The sequence below is a fragment of the Dipodomys merriami genome, unplaced genomic scaffold (assembly GCF_024711535.1).
Source record: "Dipodomys merriami isolate MVZ:Mamm:240054 unplaced genomic scaffold, mDipMer1.0.p SCAF_89, whole genome shotgun sequence".
In the NCBI taxonomy this organism is placed as follows: Eukaryota; Metazoa; Chordata; class Mammalia; order Rodentia; family Heteromyidae; genus Dipodomys; species Dipodomys merriami.
The window spans coordinates 4,364,537-4,386,882 of NW_027206501.1; the positions used below are offsets into that span (position 1 = coordinate 4,364,537).

The 22,346-nt window shown below is 40.6% G+C and overlaps 1 protein-coding gene and 1 long non-coding RNA gene across 2 annotated transcripts in view; one reads left to right on the forward strand and one right to left on the reverse strand.

Moving 5' to 3' along the window:
* The window catches only part of LOC138820502 (uncharacterized), a 36,176-nt gene extending 23,423 nt beyond the window's left edge, over window positions 1-12,753 (reverse strand). The window contains exon 1 of the long non-coding RNA XR_011369895.1: window positions 12,620-12,753. This is a non-coding gene — a long non-coding RNA (uncharacterized lncRNA). The remainder of the gene's footprint in view (window positions 1-12,619) is intronic.
* Window positions 12,754-12,940: 187 nt separating this feature from the next.
* Window positions 12,941-22,346, forward strand: part of LOC138820488 (uncharacterized) — a 110,051-nt gene continuing 100,645 nt past the window's right edge. The window contains exon 1 of the mRNA XM_070012165.1: window positions 12,941-13,416. Coding sequence (XP_069868266.1) covers window positions 12,941-13,416 — 476 coding nt within the window. The remainder of the gene's footprint in view (window positions 13,417-22,346) is intronic.

The following is a 22,346-nucleotide window of genomic DNA, read 5'->3' on the forward strand; positions in this document are numbered from 1 at the left end:
CACTCTGTTTTACACTTTCCTGCCAGCCACTGTTTTACCAACTAGCTTCTCAGCAGCTGTTTTGATGGTGAAAAGTAGGAGGTTGACGTCAGGGAGAAATTAAAGTATTTGTTCTCCTGGAAGAGGAGAATGAGGAGTGAGAGGAGACACTGGGAAGATCTTTGGCTGTGTGCACATCTCCTCAGCTCTCGGACAACAGGCCCTCCCTCTGGGACCTGACGCTGATAACACTCTTGCTCCCTCTAAGTACCCTAGCTTCTGCGTTTGGCATTACGGGTTTCTTCTTTCCACATAGCCAATCACACTCTTACCAGTTAATCATCTCTGAGTTGCCTGTTCTGTCTACATGCATAAGTACTTCCAGGAATTTTTTCCCTCCTGTCAGAGGATCTAATTTAACTTTCTCTGTGTATCATCTACATTTGCACATTAACCCACACTAACTTATTTGACATTATTCCTTCCTTAAGATGGCTTTATAATCAACCTGTGCAAGGCCTTGTGAGAGCAAGCATACATACATACATACATACATATATATATATATATATATATATATATATATATATATATATATATATATATATAACACACACCTTTTTATCCTTCAGGAAAATTATGTTCCACTATGAAAAATACAAATGGCACAATAATGGAGAATGTGAGAATAATACTATAAAAGATCAAATGTATGGAGGAGATCAGAGAGGGGTAGATCAAATCACTGTGGCAGGCAGGAAGGTTTTCTCTAGGAATGTGTCATTTCAAATAAAAGAGTGATAGAGACACTGCAGTATGACTTGCACGTGAGGTCTAAGATCTTATTTTAGAAATACATCTAATTTAAATTCTCATTTTCAGATTATGAGATCCTTCAGTGTTCACCTCAAACATACAGAGCAACGAGGCTAAAAACTATGGAAAGAAAGATGTCTTCCTTTATAATCGCTGAACAATGTACTTATTGCATACATTTTGTATCTGAAACTGTCATATCAAATGACCCCTAACTTCGATAGGACTAGGTGAATGTTTTAGTTTAAATAAATATCTAAGAGAGGGGCATGAGAATGTACTGTGGCTCCACAGAGTCTAGCTACTACAGCCTGCTTGCCTAAGTAGAATAAAGGCAATCCAAAATATGTTGCCTACTTAAACAAAATATTGGCTTTGTGCTCAGAGACAGATGACATCTCTTGATTACTCCACGATCCAGGATCAAAGATCTTTTTGTCATCCATTGAATCCTAAATTCTGTAGTTGCAATGAAGAGCTACTGGATTTGTGCCAGAAATATTAAGTGCTGCAATTCACCATTGTGTGTCACCCTTTTATTTAACTTGGAATAATCATCTTAAATTAAAGCCATTGAGACTTATTTTTATTTATATGTGTGTGTTAAATTTGATCATAATATTTTCTGAATATATATTATTTTCTAGGTCTTGTCCAACAATGAGGGTATTATAATACATGTAATACACATATTGACCTTAGAAAATTTTGTCTAAAAAATAAAGACAAGTGAAAAAGTATTTATATAGTTTGTTAATTCTGTATAGGAGTAGACGTAATGTAGGGAGGTCTCCAACAGCAAGGTGGCTCATGAGCCTTGGAAAATCAAGGGAGGCTCCCTGGAGGTACTAACAGCTAAATGAGAATTGTTTTTTCAAATTCATTACTATAGAAACACATAAAAAATTTACATATAAACTCTTAACTGGACAATTTTTTGAGTAACAAGATGTGATCAGATATTGGTTCTTTTTCAAAACAAGCAAAACAAACTGCATACTAATAAATTTATGAAATCTGGTTTATAAAAATTAAAAGTGACTGCAATTTACATGAACTTCAGTCAATACCATTGAGGGTGATTGCCAGCAGATGGAAGGAATTCTATGAGGCCAGTCTTGAGCACTTTTCCTCTGTAGTAATTCATGAGGTATGTTTTACCCAAAGGACTTCTTACTCTCCATAAGACAGTTGTAATTGGAGCCATAATTAATAAACTTGCTCAGTATTCTTAATTAAATTAGATATTTGCCAGACATCAAAGATGATAACACACACTAGTTGTTTGCCAGAGTAAATGTTTGGTATAATTTTCCTTACACTAATTAGACAATCAGACGAACCAATCAAAGCAAGAATTGCCCTGGGCAATCTCCATAAATGTCCCTAGCCTGGTTCTTTTCACAGTTTTGTCTATTCCAGCTCTAAACTCTTTCAGTCTGAGAAACTCCCTTCTCTCCTACATGACAGAGAAAAGCAGAAAAGGATTAGCCAAGTTCTAATAAGCTGAGTCTTATTAACTCAGCGTCTGCCTCCAGGGATGCTCAGCACGCCCTTCCTTCTGTCTCCATTGCTGTGTAGCAGGGCCTCCCCCCATGGTGGTTGTGACTGACCCCTGCTTCCCCACGCTTTCCTCTCTTTTATGGTGAAGGATGACATCCTTATCACGGTCTGTCTCAATTCCTACTCTATGTGGGCTGATAGTAAAATATGATGATTTTTAATTATCACCAGTGGCGTATAAACAATAGATATGCATTTCTCACATTGCTAGAGACTGAGAAATTCCAGACTGAAATGCTGCTGGACTCAGTGTCTGCTTCAGGGGACCCCCTCTGTGTCATAAATGCCACCACCTAGCCATTTCCTTACACAGTGGAAGGAGCCAGGGTCTCTCTTACACCTCTTTCATCAGAGCACTTGTTTGTGAGTCTCAGACTGCATAAGCTCACCACCCTGAAGTCAAGCCCCAGTACCAACATGTCTGAGGGCTTGAAGGGCAACATTTCTCTGTCTGTGACCAACTCCCCTATTTTTTAGATTTAGTACCTTCAGGATTCGAGCACTTAGGTTATTCAGGGCAAACTGCGTTGCCTTGCATCTCACTCTGAAGGCTTTTGAATTTGATGTCTTCATTTTGTTGTATCATTTATGGTTCTCCTTCTATTATGCTGTTTGTTCTCCAATTCTTTTTTCATCAATATGACAAAACCTTTGCAAAGCCTTTCATTACTCACATTTCGTTGAGTTTTTGGAAAGATGAAACACCCATTGTTGACAGGAAAGGAAATTGAAACCACAGCTAAGTGTGTGCTGCAGGCCGAGGCTCCGAGGAGAAGGTGCCAGGGGTCAGGAGCATGGCTGGCTGGACAGCAGAGAGCATGGCTGGCTGGACAGCTGGCTGGACAGGCAGAAGCCTGAAAACAAATCACCTGCTCTGCCATTTGTTTGCTTTGGTCCTAGCAGGGGATTTCATTCCTGCATCAGGCAGAATCCTTCTGACCTTACGTGTGAAGAGGATCTGGGTTATTATATGTCACCTCACCATATATTCTGAGGAAGGATCTAATCTTCTTTAGTTGTAGGGTCCTGTGACAGCCATATCAGAATCATAATTAGTCCAAGAAACTGTTAGTGGGAGAGGCTCAGAGGCAGTGGAGGTTTACAGCGCTGTGTGGTAAACAGGACTCAGGCAACCTTACCCCAGGGGTGCTCCTCGGAAAGAATTCCACTGTAATGCAAAAGCCTCTAGCATTGCAAAAATCACACTGACATCTATTGTGTAAACCAAAATAAGCACCATGTGTGAAACCCAGTAAAATTCTGAATACTTTTGGTATTAACTTTTTTATGCTCTAAATATATGCTAAATATTGATATAAAGCATTTCCCAATTTTGCTGGTAGAGAACATGTGTTTTATCTGCCTAAAACGTAATGATTATTCTGGCACTGGGTCTATAGTTACATACTTTGGGGAAGCATTTCAAGTTTCTGAGGAAGAACTGTAATGCATGGGAGGATGCTACAGTCTGGTAGTTCATTGGACAGAAAAATTTGCAGCTTTAACATAGTGTTTTCACATCTTATTTTGACCATAGAACTCGGTTTTAACCAAATATTTCTTAGTATTCTATGGCATGACTGGCCCTCCAAAGGCTTCTTGGAGGCCATCAATTCTGGTTGGACAAGGTAGGTATCTGGTTCAATGAAGCTGTGCGGTGTCTAGTTATGCACAAACAGATATGATGGCACCAAACATTCATCTTTCAGAACATCTGTTCTTTTAATATAGAACACAAATCCCAGCCATCTAAATATAATTCTTGCTTTTACCACATAAAATATTTTTATACCCCGTGTAGCATAAAATTACTGGTGCTATTTTAATTGTCTTGACATCTCAGTAGCAGCTAGCTATGTTTTGACTGTGACAGAATTGACAGAAGTTGTGTATATGTATGTGTAATGTAATTTGCAATGCTCTCAAGTTCTTATTTATATTTTTAAAAGGTGCCATGTCCCTCAATAAATGACAGATCACTCAAGAGGTTTGAGATTTTTACAACCTGGTATTGATTTGACTTTTTAAATTTTTTATTTGTTTATTTTTTGGGGGGGTCAGTCGTGGGGCTTGAACTCTGGACCTGGGCGCTGTCCCTGTGCTCTTCAGCTCAAGGTGAGCGCTCTACCACTTGAGCTACAGCACCACTTCTGGTTTTCTAGTGGTTTATTGGAGATAAGAGTCTCATGGATTTTCTTGCCTGGGCTGGCTTTGAACCGCAATCCTCAGATCTCAGCCTCCTGAGTAGCTAGGATTACAGGCGTGAGCCACCGGCGCCCAGCTTGATTTGACTTTTTAAAGCAAATTTTCATTAGGTATAAATTAAAAGATAAAAACTAAACATTTTCATTGGTCTAATAATGTTATGTGGAGTACAGTAAGGTCTTCATGAATTATAATTCTATGTTAAGCCCATGAAGACGTAATGTAACTATAAGAAGCGTTAAAGCATATGTCTCTAGTACAAACTGTAGATATAATGATCCAACAGAGCAGCGTTGGCTTGGAGGGTGAGCTCGGCCTGGTGACACAGGAATCATATGGTAGTAACAAGGCTTGTGGAGGTGATAGAATAGTTTATGGATTTGTGTTGAATCCTCACACTCATTCTCTTCTTCCTTGTTACCAAACATATGAATACAGAGAAGCCTGTTGAGATTCAAGGCATCTCACACACCGTCTGTCCAAAAGCATTCTAATGTCATCAGCTAACATAAGCCTTTGCCCAAAGGAGTTAAGCAGCAGCAGTAAGCGGTTTTATAACACCCATGGAACAGAAGTTTGTAGCATATCTCACTTTGTCTTTTAACTTCGGAGCTAATGGACACTGGGAAGCAAAATGTGTATTCTAAAGTTAGTGGAAGACTGCATCTAGCTCAATTATAAAGTATTGTTGATACTTTAAGAATAATAATTTGGTGTGTAATGGAAATTAATATTAATATGACTAACAAACACTTAGGAAGTGTTTACTATCTATGTGTAACAGAAGTACACCGTAGAGCAGCTTTAAGTTGACAACAAAATGAACAGTGTATGGAGATTTTCTACATGTATCCTGCCCCCAGCAATACATAGCCTCCCATTCTGATCGTAACACAACCCGGGGTGGGAGCATTGTTGCAGGGGATGAAACTGTGTGAGCACAGTGCTGCTGTCCAGGGTCAATGGCTTACAATAAGACACACTTCTGGTGTTGCACGTTTCCCTGGTGTGATACATGAGCAATGGCAGCTCACATGCGCGGTAGATCACCATGCAGCCTGGTTTCAATGCCCTAACATGGCTACAAGCCCTGCCTGTCCATCTCTTATCCCCACACTAACCCCTGGCAACTACTGTCTTTGAAAGATATTCACAGCTTTATTAAGTTGGCCTTTTTACTCTCTCCAGTTTTGCTCTCACAGAATGATGCATACTTGCTTCATGTAACTTATAAACAATGGTTTCTTTCACTTAATAATACACCTCCACGTTTCCTCCGTGTCTTTTGATGACAACAGTCATCTCTTCCTTTCTTTCTCTCTCTCTCCTCTCTCTCTCTGTCTCTCTCTCTCTCTCTCTCTCTCTCTCTCTCTCTCTCTCTCTCTCTCTCTCTCACACACACACACACACACACAGAGTTCTCCTCCTCCTCCTTTTCCTTCTCCTCCTCCTCTGGCCTCCTCCTCCTCTGTCTCCTCCTCCTTTTCCTTTCTCTTCCTCTTCCTCCTCTCTTTTGGTGTACCACTAATTGGAGACAAGAGTCTCATGGACTACCTTGAGCTGAAGAGCTGAGGGACAGCGTGCAGGCCCAGAGTTCAGGGCCCACGACCGAACCAAAATAAATAAATAAATAAATAAATAAATAAATTTTGCAGCACGTTTAGCCAAATAAACACTAGGAAGTATGATAAAGATGTAAAAACACGAATGCCATTTGTTTGTTTGCTTGTTTTTTGGGTCCGGTCGTGGGGCCTGAACTCTGGGCCTGCGCACTGTCCCTCAGCTCTTCAGCTCAAGGCTAGCACTCTACCATACCACTTGAGCCACAGCACCACTTTGGCTTTTTTCTTTTTGCTTATGTGGTGCTGAGGAATCGAACCCAGGGCCTCATGCATGCAAGGCAAGCGCTCTACCATTGAGCCACCTTCCCAGCCCCCGACTAATGCTATTTAAAGATGTAGGAGCCCAACTGGACATTTGATCTCATATGATGAATGTTTCAATTGTACAAGATACAAAATACTTTTTTCTTTTGACAATAGAACATTCTTTACATTACAAATAGAAATGAGAGTTTTCACAAATGCACCATGCATTTTACAGTCTTCTTGAGAAAGAAGAGCAAGTATAAAGTGATATTGGGTGTCTACCTGGAATTGTATTCTTTTGGTTCTGTTTATTAGCCTAAACATTTTCATCTCATAATTTTTAGAATTTTAGAATCCTTTCTAAATAAATCAAATAGCCATATAACTGAATATTTATCTCAGAGAATGGATTATTATTTTCAGTTCTTAATACATGTGATAAATTTTAAAGACAAGTCAAAGTTAGCTTCAGGGAAATGAAATGAAATTGTAATCTAATATTATGTATGTACAAGTAATATACATATATGATGGATTTTCATGTGTTGAAATATTTAACAGTGAGTAAATTAGCTAAAAGGTGTGGCTCATTCCAGAAAAGGAAGACCTAAATGGCTGACTGAATCATGATTTTAGCCAAGATGAAATAGAGAATAATTGGAAGATTCTTTAGGAGAGATTAATATAGTATCTGAATTTCCAGAAAAGTAGACGATACAGGTATTCTGGTTGCACAAGAGTGACTGAGACAAACATGTGAGGTTTGACTTGTGTCCTCTCATGACTCTGTCCTACCACGCTGGCTATGGAGAGAACTTGGTACATTCAGGTCTGTCATCTCTTACCTGGACACTTAGACATTATTTGGACCTTTCCTACCAGGAAAAGATCCATCTATCCCCTTACTGAGGTTTCAGAAATTTTCTCTTTTGCCTCTCTTTTTCATTTCCATTGATTTCAGTTTTCTACCTCTGCACTTTGTTGTTAATTTGTGCTGTTTGTCAATAAAATGACACATTTTTGTGCAGATCTTGGTAGCAAAGAGTGACTTGTAGGTAACTGGTCTTCTGAGGCATATGAATGTTATGAATTGAATATCTGGCCAAGAAAAACAGAAACTTACTGAGTTCTGCCCTATTTCTAGATGACATGAAGCCTACAATGCACGGCCAAAAACAATAGAATTTGGGCACTTTAGGGATGGGTGGGAAGGGATAGATGAAAGGTAGGGGAGAATGATGGAGGGTGCACCGGACACATAAATGGACCTGTTAAATTAAAATCCCTTCATACAGTGAAGATAATAAAGATCATTAAAAGGGTTTAAAGAAGTAAAATAAAATTCAGGCAAATAAGCACGTAGCTCCAGCAGGAGGCTAAAGTGACTCAGTGTGTAAGATGTGTGATTAGGTAATGGGGAACGAGAATATCTTTCTGTTCTATTTGAAAGAAAATACTCTCTCTCTAATCCATACTTTCCAAAGCACAGAGATGCTCCTGAAGTAATAGAAATGTACACTTCTTCTTTGTCTTTAAGATTGTTTAAAAATTAAGATTATTATTTGTTTGGGAGCTAAGCCCTTTAATTTTAATAAGCAGATTTTAATTTTAAAAACAAATGGTTCACTTTATCAAAAATTCTGAATTCAAGCCAGGCGCTGGTGGCTCACGCCTGTAATCCTAGCTACTCAGGAGGCTGAGATCTGAGGATCGCGGTTCAAAGCCAGCCCGGGCAGGAGATACCGTGAGACTCCTATCTCCAATAAACCACCAGAAAAACCGGAAGTGGCGCTGTAGCTCAAGTGGTAGAGCGCTCACTTTGAGCTGAAGAGCTGAGGGACAGCGCCCAGGCCCAGAGTTCAAGCCCCAGAACTGACCAAAAAAAAAAAATTCTGAATTCAAGTATATTTTTATTTTACAAACCACATTTGTTATGATGAAAATTTTAATTTGCACAAGAGTAGTATAAAATTAATCGAGAAACACATTTGGTTGCATATATATTTGGAATAAACTTGTTTTAAGTTACTTAATTTAAAAAGTTTGTCATTCTTGAAAATGGCACAATGGCATTGTTTTAACCACTGGAAAAAAATCTTTTATTTCAGAAATCAGGGAGAGAGTAGACCACAGTTGTTCTTAAAGCTGTGATCCTCTTTGATCCTTTTCACAGCTGTTTTATCTGACCTATTATCTCTGAAGTAATTGTCACTACAGAATTAAGATATTCAGGAAGATGTTAGGACTAGAGCACAGAGAAATCAATTTTTCAGTTCACTAAAATCCATTCAAAACATCCATTCAACAGTTGTTACATACCTTTTTAGTTCTCTGACTGTGAAAAAAATGTTAAGATAATTTTATCTCTTACAACAAAATAGTAAATTTCTTATTTAAAGCTACTGAGTTAAATGCTCAAAAATAGCCAAAGGACTGAAACTTTGCTAAACATAGGGAGATATCGGCAGCATAATACTCAATTAGTCTCACATTTTCTTTGGGGATTATGCATGGTTCCTATACAGCTTTTCACCAGGGAGTAATCAAACTCAAAAGATACTCTTCCCCTCTCTCTTACTCTACGTGTACATTGAATATTCTGGCCTAACTAGTTTTCCTTAGCATTCACAGACAAAACCCCTGTTTCTTTGGAACACACATGGCACATCTTCACTTTGCTTGTCTAAGTCTTTCACAAACTTCAAGAAGTAGCTTTTATATGCACCAACATTTTGCCCAGTAAAAAAAGTTAATTTCCCCTATTATATTCCTCGATTATGCTCTATATACTTATACTATATACTCATCTAGTTTACGTATTCTATGACATTATTAACTTTCTTGTAGCCAATTCTTTTTTAAATCTTTATATTTTATAACTCCCTTTGCCTCAAATACTTCTTGGCACTAGTGTGGCATTGTCACAATGAATTCTCTTCACAGTTCAGGCTGATGACGCAGATAATGAGCGAGCTTGTGAGTGACTCAGAGTGAGCAGAGAAGATCCTGCTGCTCTTGGCTTTTAATAGTGCCCTGGGGAAGCACTGGGGACTTCTCACAGCAAAGTTCTTACACATCAAAAGAATATCATGGAAAGGGAAAATCCAAGAGGTAAGGGTTTGACCTAGAAAAATAGCAATGACATTGAAAATTTAAGCAAGGAAATACAGGCAAGACCAAAAAACGAGGAAATTACAATATCTTCCCAATCAAAGCTCAATTTTAAATACCCTTTCCATTAGAAAGTTGTGACATTCAGCTTATTTCTGGAAACAAATCTCAGAAACAAACGTAAAAATCTAGATCAAATTCATCCACTTTATATTGTAGATAGTTGTTACTCCCTGGAAAAGCAGCATTGGAACTCATTGTGTTTATGGAATCACCCTCACAGACTCTGAAGTCTTGATGTGATTACCAAGTGTTATTTCCCACTGTAGAAGGTAAAGTTACAAAAATTCATCTTTGGAACCTGTCTTGCAACTAGGTTTAGGCAAATCACCTAGGCTTTGCAAATCAGAGAAACTGACTAAGTTATGTAAGTTTTTGGAAATGATCAGTGAAGAAAGTCTCTGATCAAAAGAAAAATTATAGCAACTAAACATACACACATATACCACTATCACCACCACCACCAAAAAACTTGGAAACTTCAGAAAACAAAACTTGTGTTAGAAATGCTTTTTACCTATGAGATGGATGGGAAGAAGAGTTATGATATCTTATTAAAGGAGCTTCTTGAACCTTTCCAAGATGCAGAATGAGGATAGATAGTTTTAACAGATAATTTCCAACAAGGAGCAAGGACAGAAGAATAGTTATGGGCCTTCACAAAAAGCACTGTTTAGGTACAATTTGAGCATACAGAAATCAATCCCTCAGCCTATCCTTGTTCACATAAGTCTATTTTACGTGCACACAGGACATGCCAGTTAATGAATATTCCAAGTTAAAAAGTGAAGCTGTAATTACAGGCTGTTTTCAGACCAAGAGTCTTCTTTCCTTCTCAACTCTCCTGGTCTGGCTTAGGAACAGAAGATACTTTTGTTGTGGAAACAACTCTCAGGCTCAATTGTGCATATTAATCTTTTTGGGGGGAGTGCGGGGTCCAGACCTGGGGCCTGAACCCTGGGCCTGGGTGCTGTCCCTCAGCTCTTCAGCTCAAGGCTAGCGCTCTACCACTTGAGCCACAGCGCCACTTCCGGCTTTTTCTTTTTGTTTATGTGTTGCTGAGGAATCGAACCCAGGGCCTCATGCATGCAAGGCAAGTGCTCTACCACTGAGCCACCTTCCCAACCCCAGTCTGTGAGATTCTTATCTCCAATAAAAACCACTCAAAAAACTGGAAGTGGCATCGTGGCTTGAGTGGTGGAGTGGTAACTTGGACAGTGCCCAGGCCCAGAGTTCAAGCCCCATGACAGTCAAAAAAATTTTTTTAAAAAAATAATGTATTTGTTCTAAAGGAACATTTGGATACAATTCTGTAGATCATCTTTAAGATAATTTTATGTGTACTTAGATGAAATGTGTCATTAAGAGTATTTATTGTCATCGTTTACATCCCAATCACATCCTTGTTTCTATATATGCTCCTATCCCTGTTTTTCAAGAGTAAGGACATTCTTTCTACAGTATTGGTATAAAAGCATTCACTCCGTAAATGTTGGTATGTTTTTTATAATACACCTTAGTGCCTTGGATAATACAGGTAGGTTTATCAACAGAATACTGGAGTCATGTTATTATCCAAATGAAAGGGGGATTCAAGAGTTATGGAAAAGAGAAACAGAATCATTTGTAATTAGTTTAGTTACCACTCCACCACTCAAGCCACAATGCCACTTCCAGTTTTCTGAGTGGTTTTTATTGGAGATAAGAATCTCACAGACTGGGGTTGGGAAGGTGGCTCAGTGGTAGAGCACTTGCCTTGCATGCATGAGGCCCCGGGTTAGATTTCTCAGCAACACATAAACAAAAAGAAAAAGCCGGAAGTGGTGCTGTGGCTCAAGTGGTAGAGCGCTAGCCTTGAGCTGAAGAGCTGAGGGACAGCGCCCAGGCCCAGAGTTCAGGCCCCATGACCGGACCCAAAAAAAAAAAATCTCACAGACTTTCCTGCCTGGGCTGGCTTTGAACCACGATCCTCAGATCTCAGCCACCTGAGTAGTTAGGATGACTGGAGTGAGCGATTGGCACCTGGCACAAAAACTAATTTTTGTAATGACAAAAACTGTAAGAGACATATAGCCAACAGCATGTAAGAGTTATATTAAGTTTGGAAGAAAAATGACCTCAGGTTGTAGGAACTGTCTTCAGGATGAGACTCCATTGTTAAAGCCTGTACTGGAATGGTTTTCAGCTCAGATTTTCATCTTGTTTGACTATGTGGGACTCAAGGAAAGAGTAGCATGACCCACATAAGATGTTGCTGCTGATGTGAGGGTTAATGCATCTCACATTTGTAAGAGGGAAAAAGGCGGAGGAACAGACAGGAAGACATTGAGCAAGGCATGAATCATGTCCTGTGCTTGTAGAATTTGGTGGTTCCATTGGTTTTGCACAGTTTGGCTATGGGACTCAGCCACCAGAGGTTTGTACAAATGTTCTGGTGTGGAACCAAAAGGACAGCTTCAAACACAGGCACCTGCTACATCTTCAGAGTACAACTTTGGTCATTTACTTAAATCCTGCTCTAAATGTCCAATTCAACCGAAGACAAAGTTCAGTTCCATTTACCATCTAACGCTGGAGAGACACACAGCACAGGGCCTGTCCGCCATAACTATTTGGGAATAGGGGGGAAAATGATGAAGACACAACAGCATGAAACTTGTAAAAAGAAAAAAGTAGCATGAAGTACTTTTAGGGAGTGGACCGCTTAAAGCTTAGAAAATGCGGCTCAGTGAGAGGTTTCAGGGCACTTGTGTTTGTAGAACGGGTTATCTCGCCCCGTGGTCGGCTGCAGGGCCTGGGCGCAGGCCCGCGCTGAGCCCAGCTTTACCTGTTTGTCTGGGTTCTGGCCCCAGGCTGGGGCTCCACCACCGGGGCCTTTGGCGGGCGAATTAGAGATTGTACCAGGCGTAATTAATTACCTGGGACCTAAAATCTCTGGGCCTGGTTTTGAGAGGGAAATGGAAAGAGCCGCGGATCCCCTTCGGGTGGACAGGGCGGACGTGTCCACGAATACAGACCTGAGGATGGAGCCGCAGATTCCTCTGGTCGTCCTGTTTACCTCAGGTGGCTTTATCACGGTTCTCGGAAGCAGGTGCTGTGGAGCCCGCACCTGCCCGGGAGCCCGCGCGGCCCCGGGAACCAGGTGGGCGTCTTTAATGCAAGGCCCGCCCACAGGCGCGCCAGAGGCGGGACCTCCCCCGGAAGGAGGTGCCGGCGCCAGCGGGCCTCAAACATAAGCCCTCCAACACAGGCTCGGTGCGCCGGGAGGCACGAGGGCCTCGGAGGCCGGTGTAACCCTTGTGAGGGAGGCGCACGGAAGGCGCAAGACCCGCCAACACATGCTCAGCAAGGCGCCAGGTCCCAGAAGGAGGTGGGCGGGACGAAGGCAGGACCCGCCAATACACATTCAGCAAGGCGCGAGGTCCCGGAAGGAGGTGGGCGGGACGAGGGCAGGGCCTGCCAATACATACTCAGCAAGGCGCGAGGTCCCGGAAGGAGGTGGGCGGGACGAAGGCAGGGCCCGCCAATCCGCGCTCAGCAAGGCGCGAGGTCCCGGAAGGAGGCGGGCGGGACGAAGGCAGGGCCCGCGGGCACATGCGCAGGAGGTCGGCGGGGCCGCCGCTCTGAAGGTGCTTGGGGCGCGGGCGCTGCGTGCACCGTGTGCGTCTCCCCAGCTCTTCTGTGGAGTCCTGTTTCTTTCCGTGTGGAGAGTGTGGTCAGCGTGGGGCCGGAGCCTCCCGCCTCGCCAGTGTGACCGGACTTCGGGAGGGAGCGCGGCCTGTGCGGGCCGCGGCCGACGGCGCGAGGCTGTGAGGTGAGCGGGGCTGTGCGGTGAGCGGGGCTGTGGGGTGGGCGGGGCTGTGCGGTGAGCGGGGCTGTGGGGTGGGCGGGGCTGTGAGGTGAGCGGGGCTGTGGGGTGGGCGGGGCTGTGAGGTGAGCGGGGCAAGGCTGTGAGGTGAGCGCGGCTGTGCGGGCCGCAGTCGACGGCACGGGGCTGTGAGGTGAGCGGGGCTGTGAGGTGGGCGGGGAGGGGCTGTGCGGTGAGCGGGGCTGTGAGATGGGCGCGGCTGTGAGGTAAGCGGGGCTGTGAGGTGAGCGGGTCTGTGAGGTGGGCGGGGCTGTGAGGTGAGCGGGGCGGGGCTGTGAGGTGGGCGGTGGGCGGGGCTGTGAGGTGGGAGGGGTGGGGCTGTGAGGTGGGCGGGGCGGGGCTGTGCGGTGGGCGGGGCTGTGCGGTGGGCGGGGCACGGCGGGGGCACAGGGGCATGGAGAGCTCGAGGAGCCCCGGCAGCAGCTGCGTGGGGAACTCGGGATGCCCGGCCATGGCGTGGGGAACTCAGGGTGCCCCGGCCGCGGTTTGGTTTGCGGGTGCTGCGCCGCCTGAGCCGCCCCTGGCCGGCGCCCGCATCCGGCTTTTCTGGAGAAGTGACAGACAGGGTTCCAGGAGGACCGTCTAAGGCCCGGGCATTTGCAGATTATCCCAGATGCGGGCTGGGAAGGTGGCTCAGTGGTAGAGCGTTTGCTTTGCATGCACGAGGCCCCGGGTTCGATTCCTCAACACCACATAAGCAGAAAAAGCTGGAAGTGGCGCTGTGTCTCAAGTGGTAGAGCGCTGAGGGACAGCGCCCAGGCCCAGAGTTCAGGCCCCACGACCGGACCAAAAAAAAAAAAACATCACAGATTCATAGCACGAGAACAGAGGAAACAAGCTGAACAGCCGCGCAAGCTAGAAATTCCGTCCAGAAATAGAGAAACATAAAGGTCACATTGTAGTCTAATGTGGAAATGATGAGTTTTAAACAATGACTACACATTTCTGAAAAAAACGCTGTATCTTATTATTACATAAAAGTAGCTTCCGGGGGCATCGCTCTCCGTTTAAAAGGTTAGTACTTGGATATAATAAAAACTAAAGTAACTCAGGATTTATTTCCAAGCTGCAAAGACACTCAGTTTTCAATTGTTCTGTTTCAGTTTTCCTGCGGGCTTACTTCCTAACCCTAATTTACTCACATCCTATGTCTTGATGTCTGACTTTTGTTCTGTAAACAACCATCACAGAACACCAAGGTTCTGCTCTAGACTTCAGCATTCTTTTTTTGTACCCTTTCGATAGTTGATCCTCTTGGAAGAGATTCGAAGTGACCTTGGCAAAATATGTGTGTTCAATTGCTGAGCCCAAATTAAAAGTGCAAGTGAAAGCCGATGCCAGTGGCTCAGGCCTGTAATCCCAGCTACAGCGGAGACTGAGCTCTCAGAATTGTGGTTTGAAGCCAGTCAGGCCAGGAAAGTCTGAGGCTCTTATCTCCAATTAACTACCAAAAAGCTGAAAGTGGAGTGGAGCCTGTGGCTAGTAGTAGCATTCTAGCCTTGAGCAAAAAAGCTCAAGGACAGCACCCCAGCTCTGAGTTCAAGCTCCAGGACCAGCACCAAAAAGAAAAAAAAAGTGAAAAGTAAAATAATAATGTTCTATGTGAATATAATCCAGGAGAATCAGCCTAAGAAAGAAGCCAAAATAAATAGATGGATAGTTAGGGCTCAAAAAGTCTTATTTTTTTATTTTTTTGTGTTGGTTCTGGACTTTAACTCTAGGCTTGGGTTGCTATCCCTGAGTTCCTTTGTTCAAGGCTAGTACTCTACCACTTGAACACAGCTCCATTTCTGGCTTTTGGGGTAGTGAGTTGGAGATAGCAGTCCCATAGACCTTTGAGTCCGGCTGGCTTCCTATCTTGATTCTCAAATCTCAGCCTCCTGAGTAGCTAGGATTACAGGTGAGACCCACCAGCGCCCAGCTTCAAGAAAAGTTAAATGTGCTTTTTATTAAAGGATCAGAAACCTAAGGAAAAAAATAATTTGTCAAGTGGAGACAGTAATATGTTTCCTCCTGGAACTGCCCTGGAGAGTATGGTTAAATACATGTAGTTAGAAAGTACTTTGAACATAATGATGTTTCTAATAATAGTTATGACTTTTATTGTTATAACTACTTAGGACACAGTAATGGAAAAATAGTCAAAAAGAATTTCAAGAGCCAATAAACATGAAACAAAGCTACATTATTGCCCAGTTCCCTAACTGGAAACAAAATGTAAATAGACATAGTGTTGTGTATAGAGACCTGTGTATTCTCATAGATTTTTGTAAATGGTACATAAACCATTTCAGCCTTTATGGAGACACACATGGCATCATGAATCAAATGCTTTAAAGATACGTATCAAAATACATAGGTAAAATTGTATCTTAAAGTTTAAAAGAATAGAGTAGTAAAATAGATAGGAGATCCTGTTTTTTGTTGTTGTTTTTTGACAGTCGTGGGCCTGGGCGCTGTCCCTCAGCTCTTCAGCTCAAGGCCAGTGCTCTACTGCTTGAGCCACAGCGCCACTTCTGGCTTTTTCTGCTTATGTGGTGCTGAGGAATTGTACCCAGGGCCTCATGCATTCAAGGCAAGCACTCTTACCACTGAGCCACCTTCCCAGCCCCAGGCCTGTTGTTTTTTGTTTATTCTTAAATACATAATTTTAAACATACTGGTTCAACAGGAATTAACCTGTAGGAATTAGAAAAGATCTCAGATGCAAAAACTTGGAACTCACTCTGCATTTCTTGGGAAGCTCCTGTCAGTAGCTAATGAGAACGAGAGAGATTCCCACAGCAAAATGAAGAACTGTAGACAAGATGAAGCTAAGATTCTGAGTAAGTGAGAGGGATAGTAGACCCTGAAGCTTGCAGGGAGGGCCTGACAGGCTCCTTTCTTTCAATGTTATTCTAGTCTCTCCTACTGCTCAAAGTTGGTACCCTAGAGCTTTTCATTTTCACTTCAATGGGATTTCTTGTGCCTAGAGACAATGGGAGATAGAACCAGTTTCCAACAACAGTGTTAAGATAAACTAATTTGTGGATGAAACCATAGGCAATTGATTTATAATACTCAATACCCACTATATTGATTGAGTACAAACTGCTCAGTATTCTGCTAGTCTTCATTTTCTCTTGACCAGAGATAGATTAGATTGTGGAGTGTCCTTGAATTAGTGGGGCTATGTAGCAGTAGATCACTCATAATCTCTTCATAAATAACTTTCTTATATAGTTGCTTCCTAAGCAGATGTGGTGAATATAAAACCACCTTACACCAATGGTTTCCATATTTTGCTGTACATTTCGTCGCACCACTGAAGCTACATTCTCATTTCCAACATTCTGACTTAATTGTTATTAGTTGTTTTCTGGGGATTGAGAATCTGAAGAGCTCCCTAGGTGACTATAATGTGCAGCAAAGTTTTAGAACCATTGCTTTACTCTCCAAAGTTTTGGTTTATTTTTATTCTGGCTTTACAGGGATCAAGATCTTTGTAGAGATTTTGTTGAAGCACAGTTTCCAGTGTACAAGCTAGTTTGCTGTTTACTTGTTATCTTTACATGGCTCAGTGTGACTTCTCAATAGTTATTAACAATTATGGAAGCCTTTGCTACATATTATGAGTTGAAAATTAAAATAAATTGTTGATTATTGACAAAACATCTGTTTATAGTTTTTAAAACTTACAGTTTTGATTTGCCTAAGTTGTTCCAAAAAAGCTAAGTTTTCAAATGACTGATATTAATACCAGTTCTTTGATGAAAATTAATTGGGATGACACAAAATTAAAAAAATATTTTCTCCATTTTACTAGGCAAGTAGATTAGACAGCCATATGTTAAGGGAGTCCTACTGTTTTCTTGTGCCCTCTACAATGGGGATAAGAACAAAGACAATCACATTTCAAAGCCCACCTGTGGCAAATGATCTTGCAGAGTGCTTACATTCACAGTTCCTCTTTCCCATTCCTACCCAGTGTTTGTTTTCAACTTTTGGGTTTTCAAGGTCTTAAATCGATATTTTAAAAAATATTTCTAATGCTTTAACCCACATTAGAAAATTTATTTCAGTAGGAAAGTCAGCTGTGGTACCTAAGTCTTTAATTTGAGTACTCAGTCCTGAGGAAAAGATAATGAAAAGGTTATTTGTCCAAAATGCAGCACTTCTCAGATTACAGGAAAAATAAACAAGTGATTTAAATAATAAAGATGGAAAATCATCTACCACAAAAATGGGCTATTTCATAGCAAAGTTGATTGGGAGTAAAATGTTCCCTTATTGCTAAATTAATAATTGATGTCCTTTTTCTTACTCTTGAAATATTATTAAAAGTAGAAAATTGCAAATGTTTAAAAGTAAAAATTGAACTCACCATGAAGGGTTTATTGTGCTTGAAAAATAATACAGAGACTGCCATAAACTTTATATTTCAGCCGGGCGCTGGTGGCTCACGCCTGTAATCCTAGCTACTCAGGAGGCTGAGATCTGAGGATCGAGGTTCAAAGCCAGCCCGGGCAGGAAAGACTGTGAGACTCCTATCTCCAATAAACCACCAGAAAACCGGAAGTGGCACTGTAGCTCAAGTGGTAGAGCGCTTGCCTTGAGCTGAAGAGCTGAGGGACAGCGCCCAGGCCCAGAGTTCAAGCCCCACGACCGACAAAAACAAAAAACAAAAAACTTTATATTTCATAGGAGAATTTGGTGTGATTGAGTGTAAGTTTCTTATAATCTGTCTAGTACCTTCTGAGTTGGTGTCTGCTGCTATTTGTTTCAATGTTAGCATTCTTGTCACATCTGCAATTCTTCTGTATTTGTGACACATGGGACAAAGGAGACATGGAAGCCTGTGTTTTGAAGTAAAATTAGTTGTCTTTTTACCAAAATGGAATGAGAGCTTACAGTTCCATTAAAAAACACATTGTAGCATAAAATGTACAGTGCCCAAATTATTAAGCTTCCAATTTTCTTATTAAACATGGAATTCTATATATTGGTGTGGAACCGTTATTAGATATCATACAACAACTGACAACTACTTTACTCACCTAACATGCTTTTGGCAGCATAAACATATAACTACACTAAAAGCATACATTTTTAGAATTCCTTGTTCTATGTATTTATACCATTAAATAAACGTTCCCTGAAATATATGTTTCTTGGGCAGTTCATTAGCAGTAATTTGTTGAGTAACCACTGTAAGCAAGATACATCTGTATAAGCAATGCATAAATGAAAAGCCATGTTTTTGTCCTTCTAAAGCCAAGTGAAAATGTTCATTTTAAGGCTTGGTGTAACACTTAAAGAAGGCTATTTACACTTTTAATAACAAGTATATACCATGAAGCTTTTGTAGTACATTAAAAAAAATTTTTTTTTCCATGTTTGGGTTCTTTAAACTTGATGTCTTATGTTCTTCTCATCAACTGATTTCTGCTGAGGTGAGTTCTGACTTGCCTGTTTTTCCCCCTTAGCCAGAACCTACCTGTCTTTCCTTGCAGATTCCTAGCATATGTAACCCTCTCCCTTATGGGTCCTGTTTCTTATTTTATTTATCTGTATACTTGTTTAATTTTCTCAGTAGCTCTGATTTTCTCAAAGTCAGAATGCATTCCGAGCTATTGGCAGAGTGCACTATCTATAATAATACTAAGAAAACAAAAAAGCAAAACGTATGCATGTAGGCAAACAATACGCTTAAGGTTGTGTAGTAAAAGTTAACTACCATGTGCATGCATGTGTGTGTGTGTGCGCGCACGTGTGGGCGTGCTTGTGAATTCAGGGCCTGAGCACTGTCCTTTAGTCATTTTGTGTTCAAGGCTAGCACTCTACCATCTGAGACACAGTACCACTTCAAGCTTTTTCTTAGTAGTTCATAGGAGACAAAATTCTTACCGACTTTCCTGCCTGGGCTGGCCTCAAACTATGATCCTTAGACCTCAGCCTCTTGAGTAGCTAGGATTAGAGTTGTGAACCACCGGGGCCTGGCCTGTTTTATATCTAGGAAAATTATAGAATCTTAAAATTCTGGTAGGATACAGTAATAATCTCATAGAAGTTAGTAATAAAGATGTAAGTTACTGTTATCAGAAAACTATTATTTATGATCACTACAGTTCCTGGGTGAAATAATGAAAATGTTTTTACCTAGGGGAACTTTTAGAAATAATGGCAATATATGTGTCCAATACTATTACAGATGCACTGAATTATATATATGAGGATTTGCTTAGAAAAAGCAAACCATTTAAGATTCAATTTAAAAAATGACATGTCTTGGTAAAAACCTAATACTAATATTTCCCACTTTGATGACATGACTTTTTAAAACACATTTTTAAAAGCTGATTTTTACTTAATTAAAAATGTTATTTTTGTTGTGGTTTTAGGAAACAATTGAAAATTCAACTTACAATGTTTATGGGTATATCATGAACAAAATAAAATTTAAATGTTTTGAGAAATCTGAAGCTTCACCAAAACATATTAAGCTGTGAATTAATGTAATGAAAATAATACATAGTTATTCTAGTGCTTAGACTGGCCAAAGTATATTTTTCACTAATACAGCCATTTTTTCATCCAAACTCTTTTGCTTGTAAATTCAGAAGATATACTTGGCATTTGCATATTCAAATTGCCTAATATTTGTCATGTTTAAGAAATATTGTATAAACACTCTAGTTTTGCTCTAAGTAAGCAATTTGTCATTGCAAGACTTTTTTTCTGATTATTGGAAGGTATTTTCCATTAGTGTACTAGCTAAGCTTTTCAAAAACTTCATTGGGAGGAGAAAACATTTACATGTTGCTGATTATAGACCAATTTTTCAAAATGCCAAAGGAAATTGTGCTATCTGATGAAAACTTTATTACAAAGTGGTGTGGACTGCTGAGATTTTTCTCTACCCTGGATTCAGGTTTCTTAGTTGCTCTATTTACAAATCTTAGGGGAAATACTTTGTATAACCCTGAGCTCCCTGTTCTCTTTGTTGTGCTTTGACTTTGCACATAGAGGAAAATATATTTTTCCAAAGAACTAAAACTCTTAGGGGTTGGGGCTGGGAAAGTGTCTCAGTGGTAGAGTGCTTGCCTTGCATGCATGAGGCCCTGAGTTCGATTCCTCAACACCACATAAGCAGAAAAAGCTGGAAGTGGTGCTATGGCTCAAGTACAGAGTGCTAGCCTTGAGCTGAAGAGCTGAGCCCAGGCCCAGAGTTCAGGCCCCACAACGGACAAAAACAAAAACATAAAAACCTCTTAGGGGGTCACCATTTCAAAGCAGATTAAAGAATTTCAGATGAATTTAGATGAGGTTGAAAAGGTTCCATTGCTAAATATGCTGACTGAAAAAGGGAGCTAATTTCCCAGTCATTATGGGAGAAAATATGTTAGTAGGAATCATCTTTGGGTCTCTGCTGATTCTCTAGTGTATTTTCATATTACATAGTAACTAATTGCACATCACTCATGTTGGACCTGTCGTTTATTATAAATTATATGAACATGACACTCACTGGTGTAAATCTTTTAAGTGGAAGAATTATAAAAATTATGAAAACAGAAGTCTTCAAAATTACATTTTATAAATATACTGTCAGTGCTTTTTTTCTGAATAAAACAATGATTTTTTCAGTATAGTGCTTTTTGTAACAGTCTCAGTCAGCCTTCTTGCATAAAAACTCAGTATGACATTTATATATTACTTAAAATTATTTTGAATATAGTTTTTGCATTATTTACTTGAAATATTCATTGAATCCATATATTAAAGATGGAAAATAGTTGAAAGTAATAGAAGTGAAACAAATGATAGTTTGTTTTCTAAAAAGAATAGCTTATCAATATGTAATAAGTAGAACTTTTTATCCATGAAGACAGCTTTAATCTTCAAAATTGAATCAAAATTTGTTTTGCACTAACACCATTGAGCAATGGAGCAACTTTGGAAACGTTATTTCCAACTTGTCCTGAATAGTACTAACTCCAGTTTTCACAGATAGTAATGTGGAAACAGGGATTATTTTTAGCTAAATCCACACATAGGACTCATTTAAAATAAATGAGTCATTTTTTTAAAGTTTTCTCATTCAAAAGATAGTTGAGGTAGACTGCATGCTGTTGGTGCAGGCCAGTATTCCTAGCTACTCAGGAGACTGAGATCTGAAGACCACCATTCAAAACCAACTCAGGCAGGGAAATCCATGAGACTTTCGTATCTTCAGTTAACCACCAGAAAACAGGAAATGGAGCTGTAGGTCAAATTGGTAGAGTGCTATTAATGTTAAATAACTCACACTACATACTTTGCTAATAAAATGAAACTTCTATAAACTTGATTTCTTTGATATGTTCCTTTTAAATATGACCAAAAGCCTTGTGAAATGTCAATGCAAAATAAATAATTAGATTTATTTCAGAAAGACTGGTATATATTGATAACTAAAGGCATATCTGAATTTGGCAAAACTAAAATGTGTTATCTGGAGTATTACGTATTATCATAGTATCTACTGAAACTAGTCTAACATGTTGCCAAGGATAAATCTAAATAAGTTGAGAGTTAGGTGAGGCTTGAACTCAAAGCCTGGGCCCTGTCCCTGAGCTTTTTGCTCAAGGCTGGTGCTATACCATTTGAGATACAGCTCCATTTCTGTTTGATTGTTGTTGTTGTTGTTGTTTTTGCCTGTCATGGGGCTCAAACTCAGTGCTGTCCCTGCGCTCTTTAGCTAAAGGTGAGCGCTCTACCACTGGAGCCACAGCCCACTTCCAGTTTTCTGGTGGTTAATTGGAGATAATAAGGGTCTCATTGATGTTCCTGCCTGGTGGCTTTGAAATGTGATCCTTTGATCTCAGTCTCCTGAGTAGCTAGGATTACAGGCATGG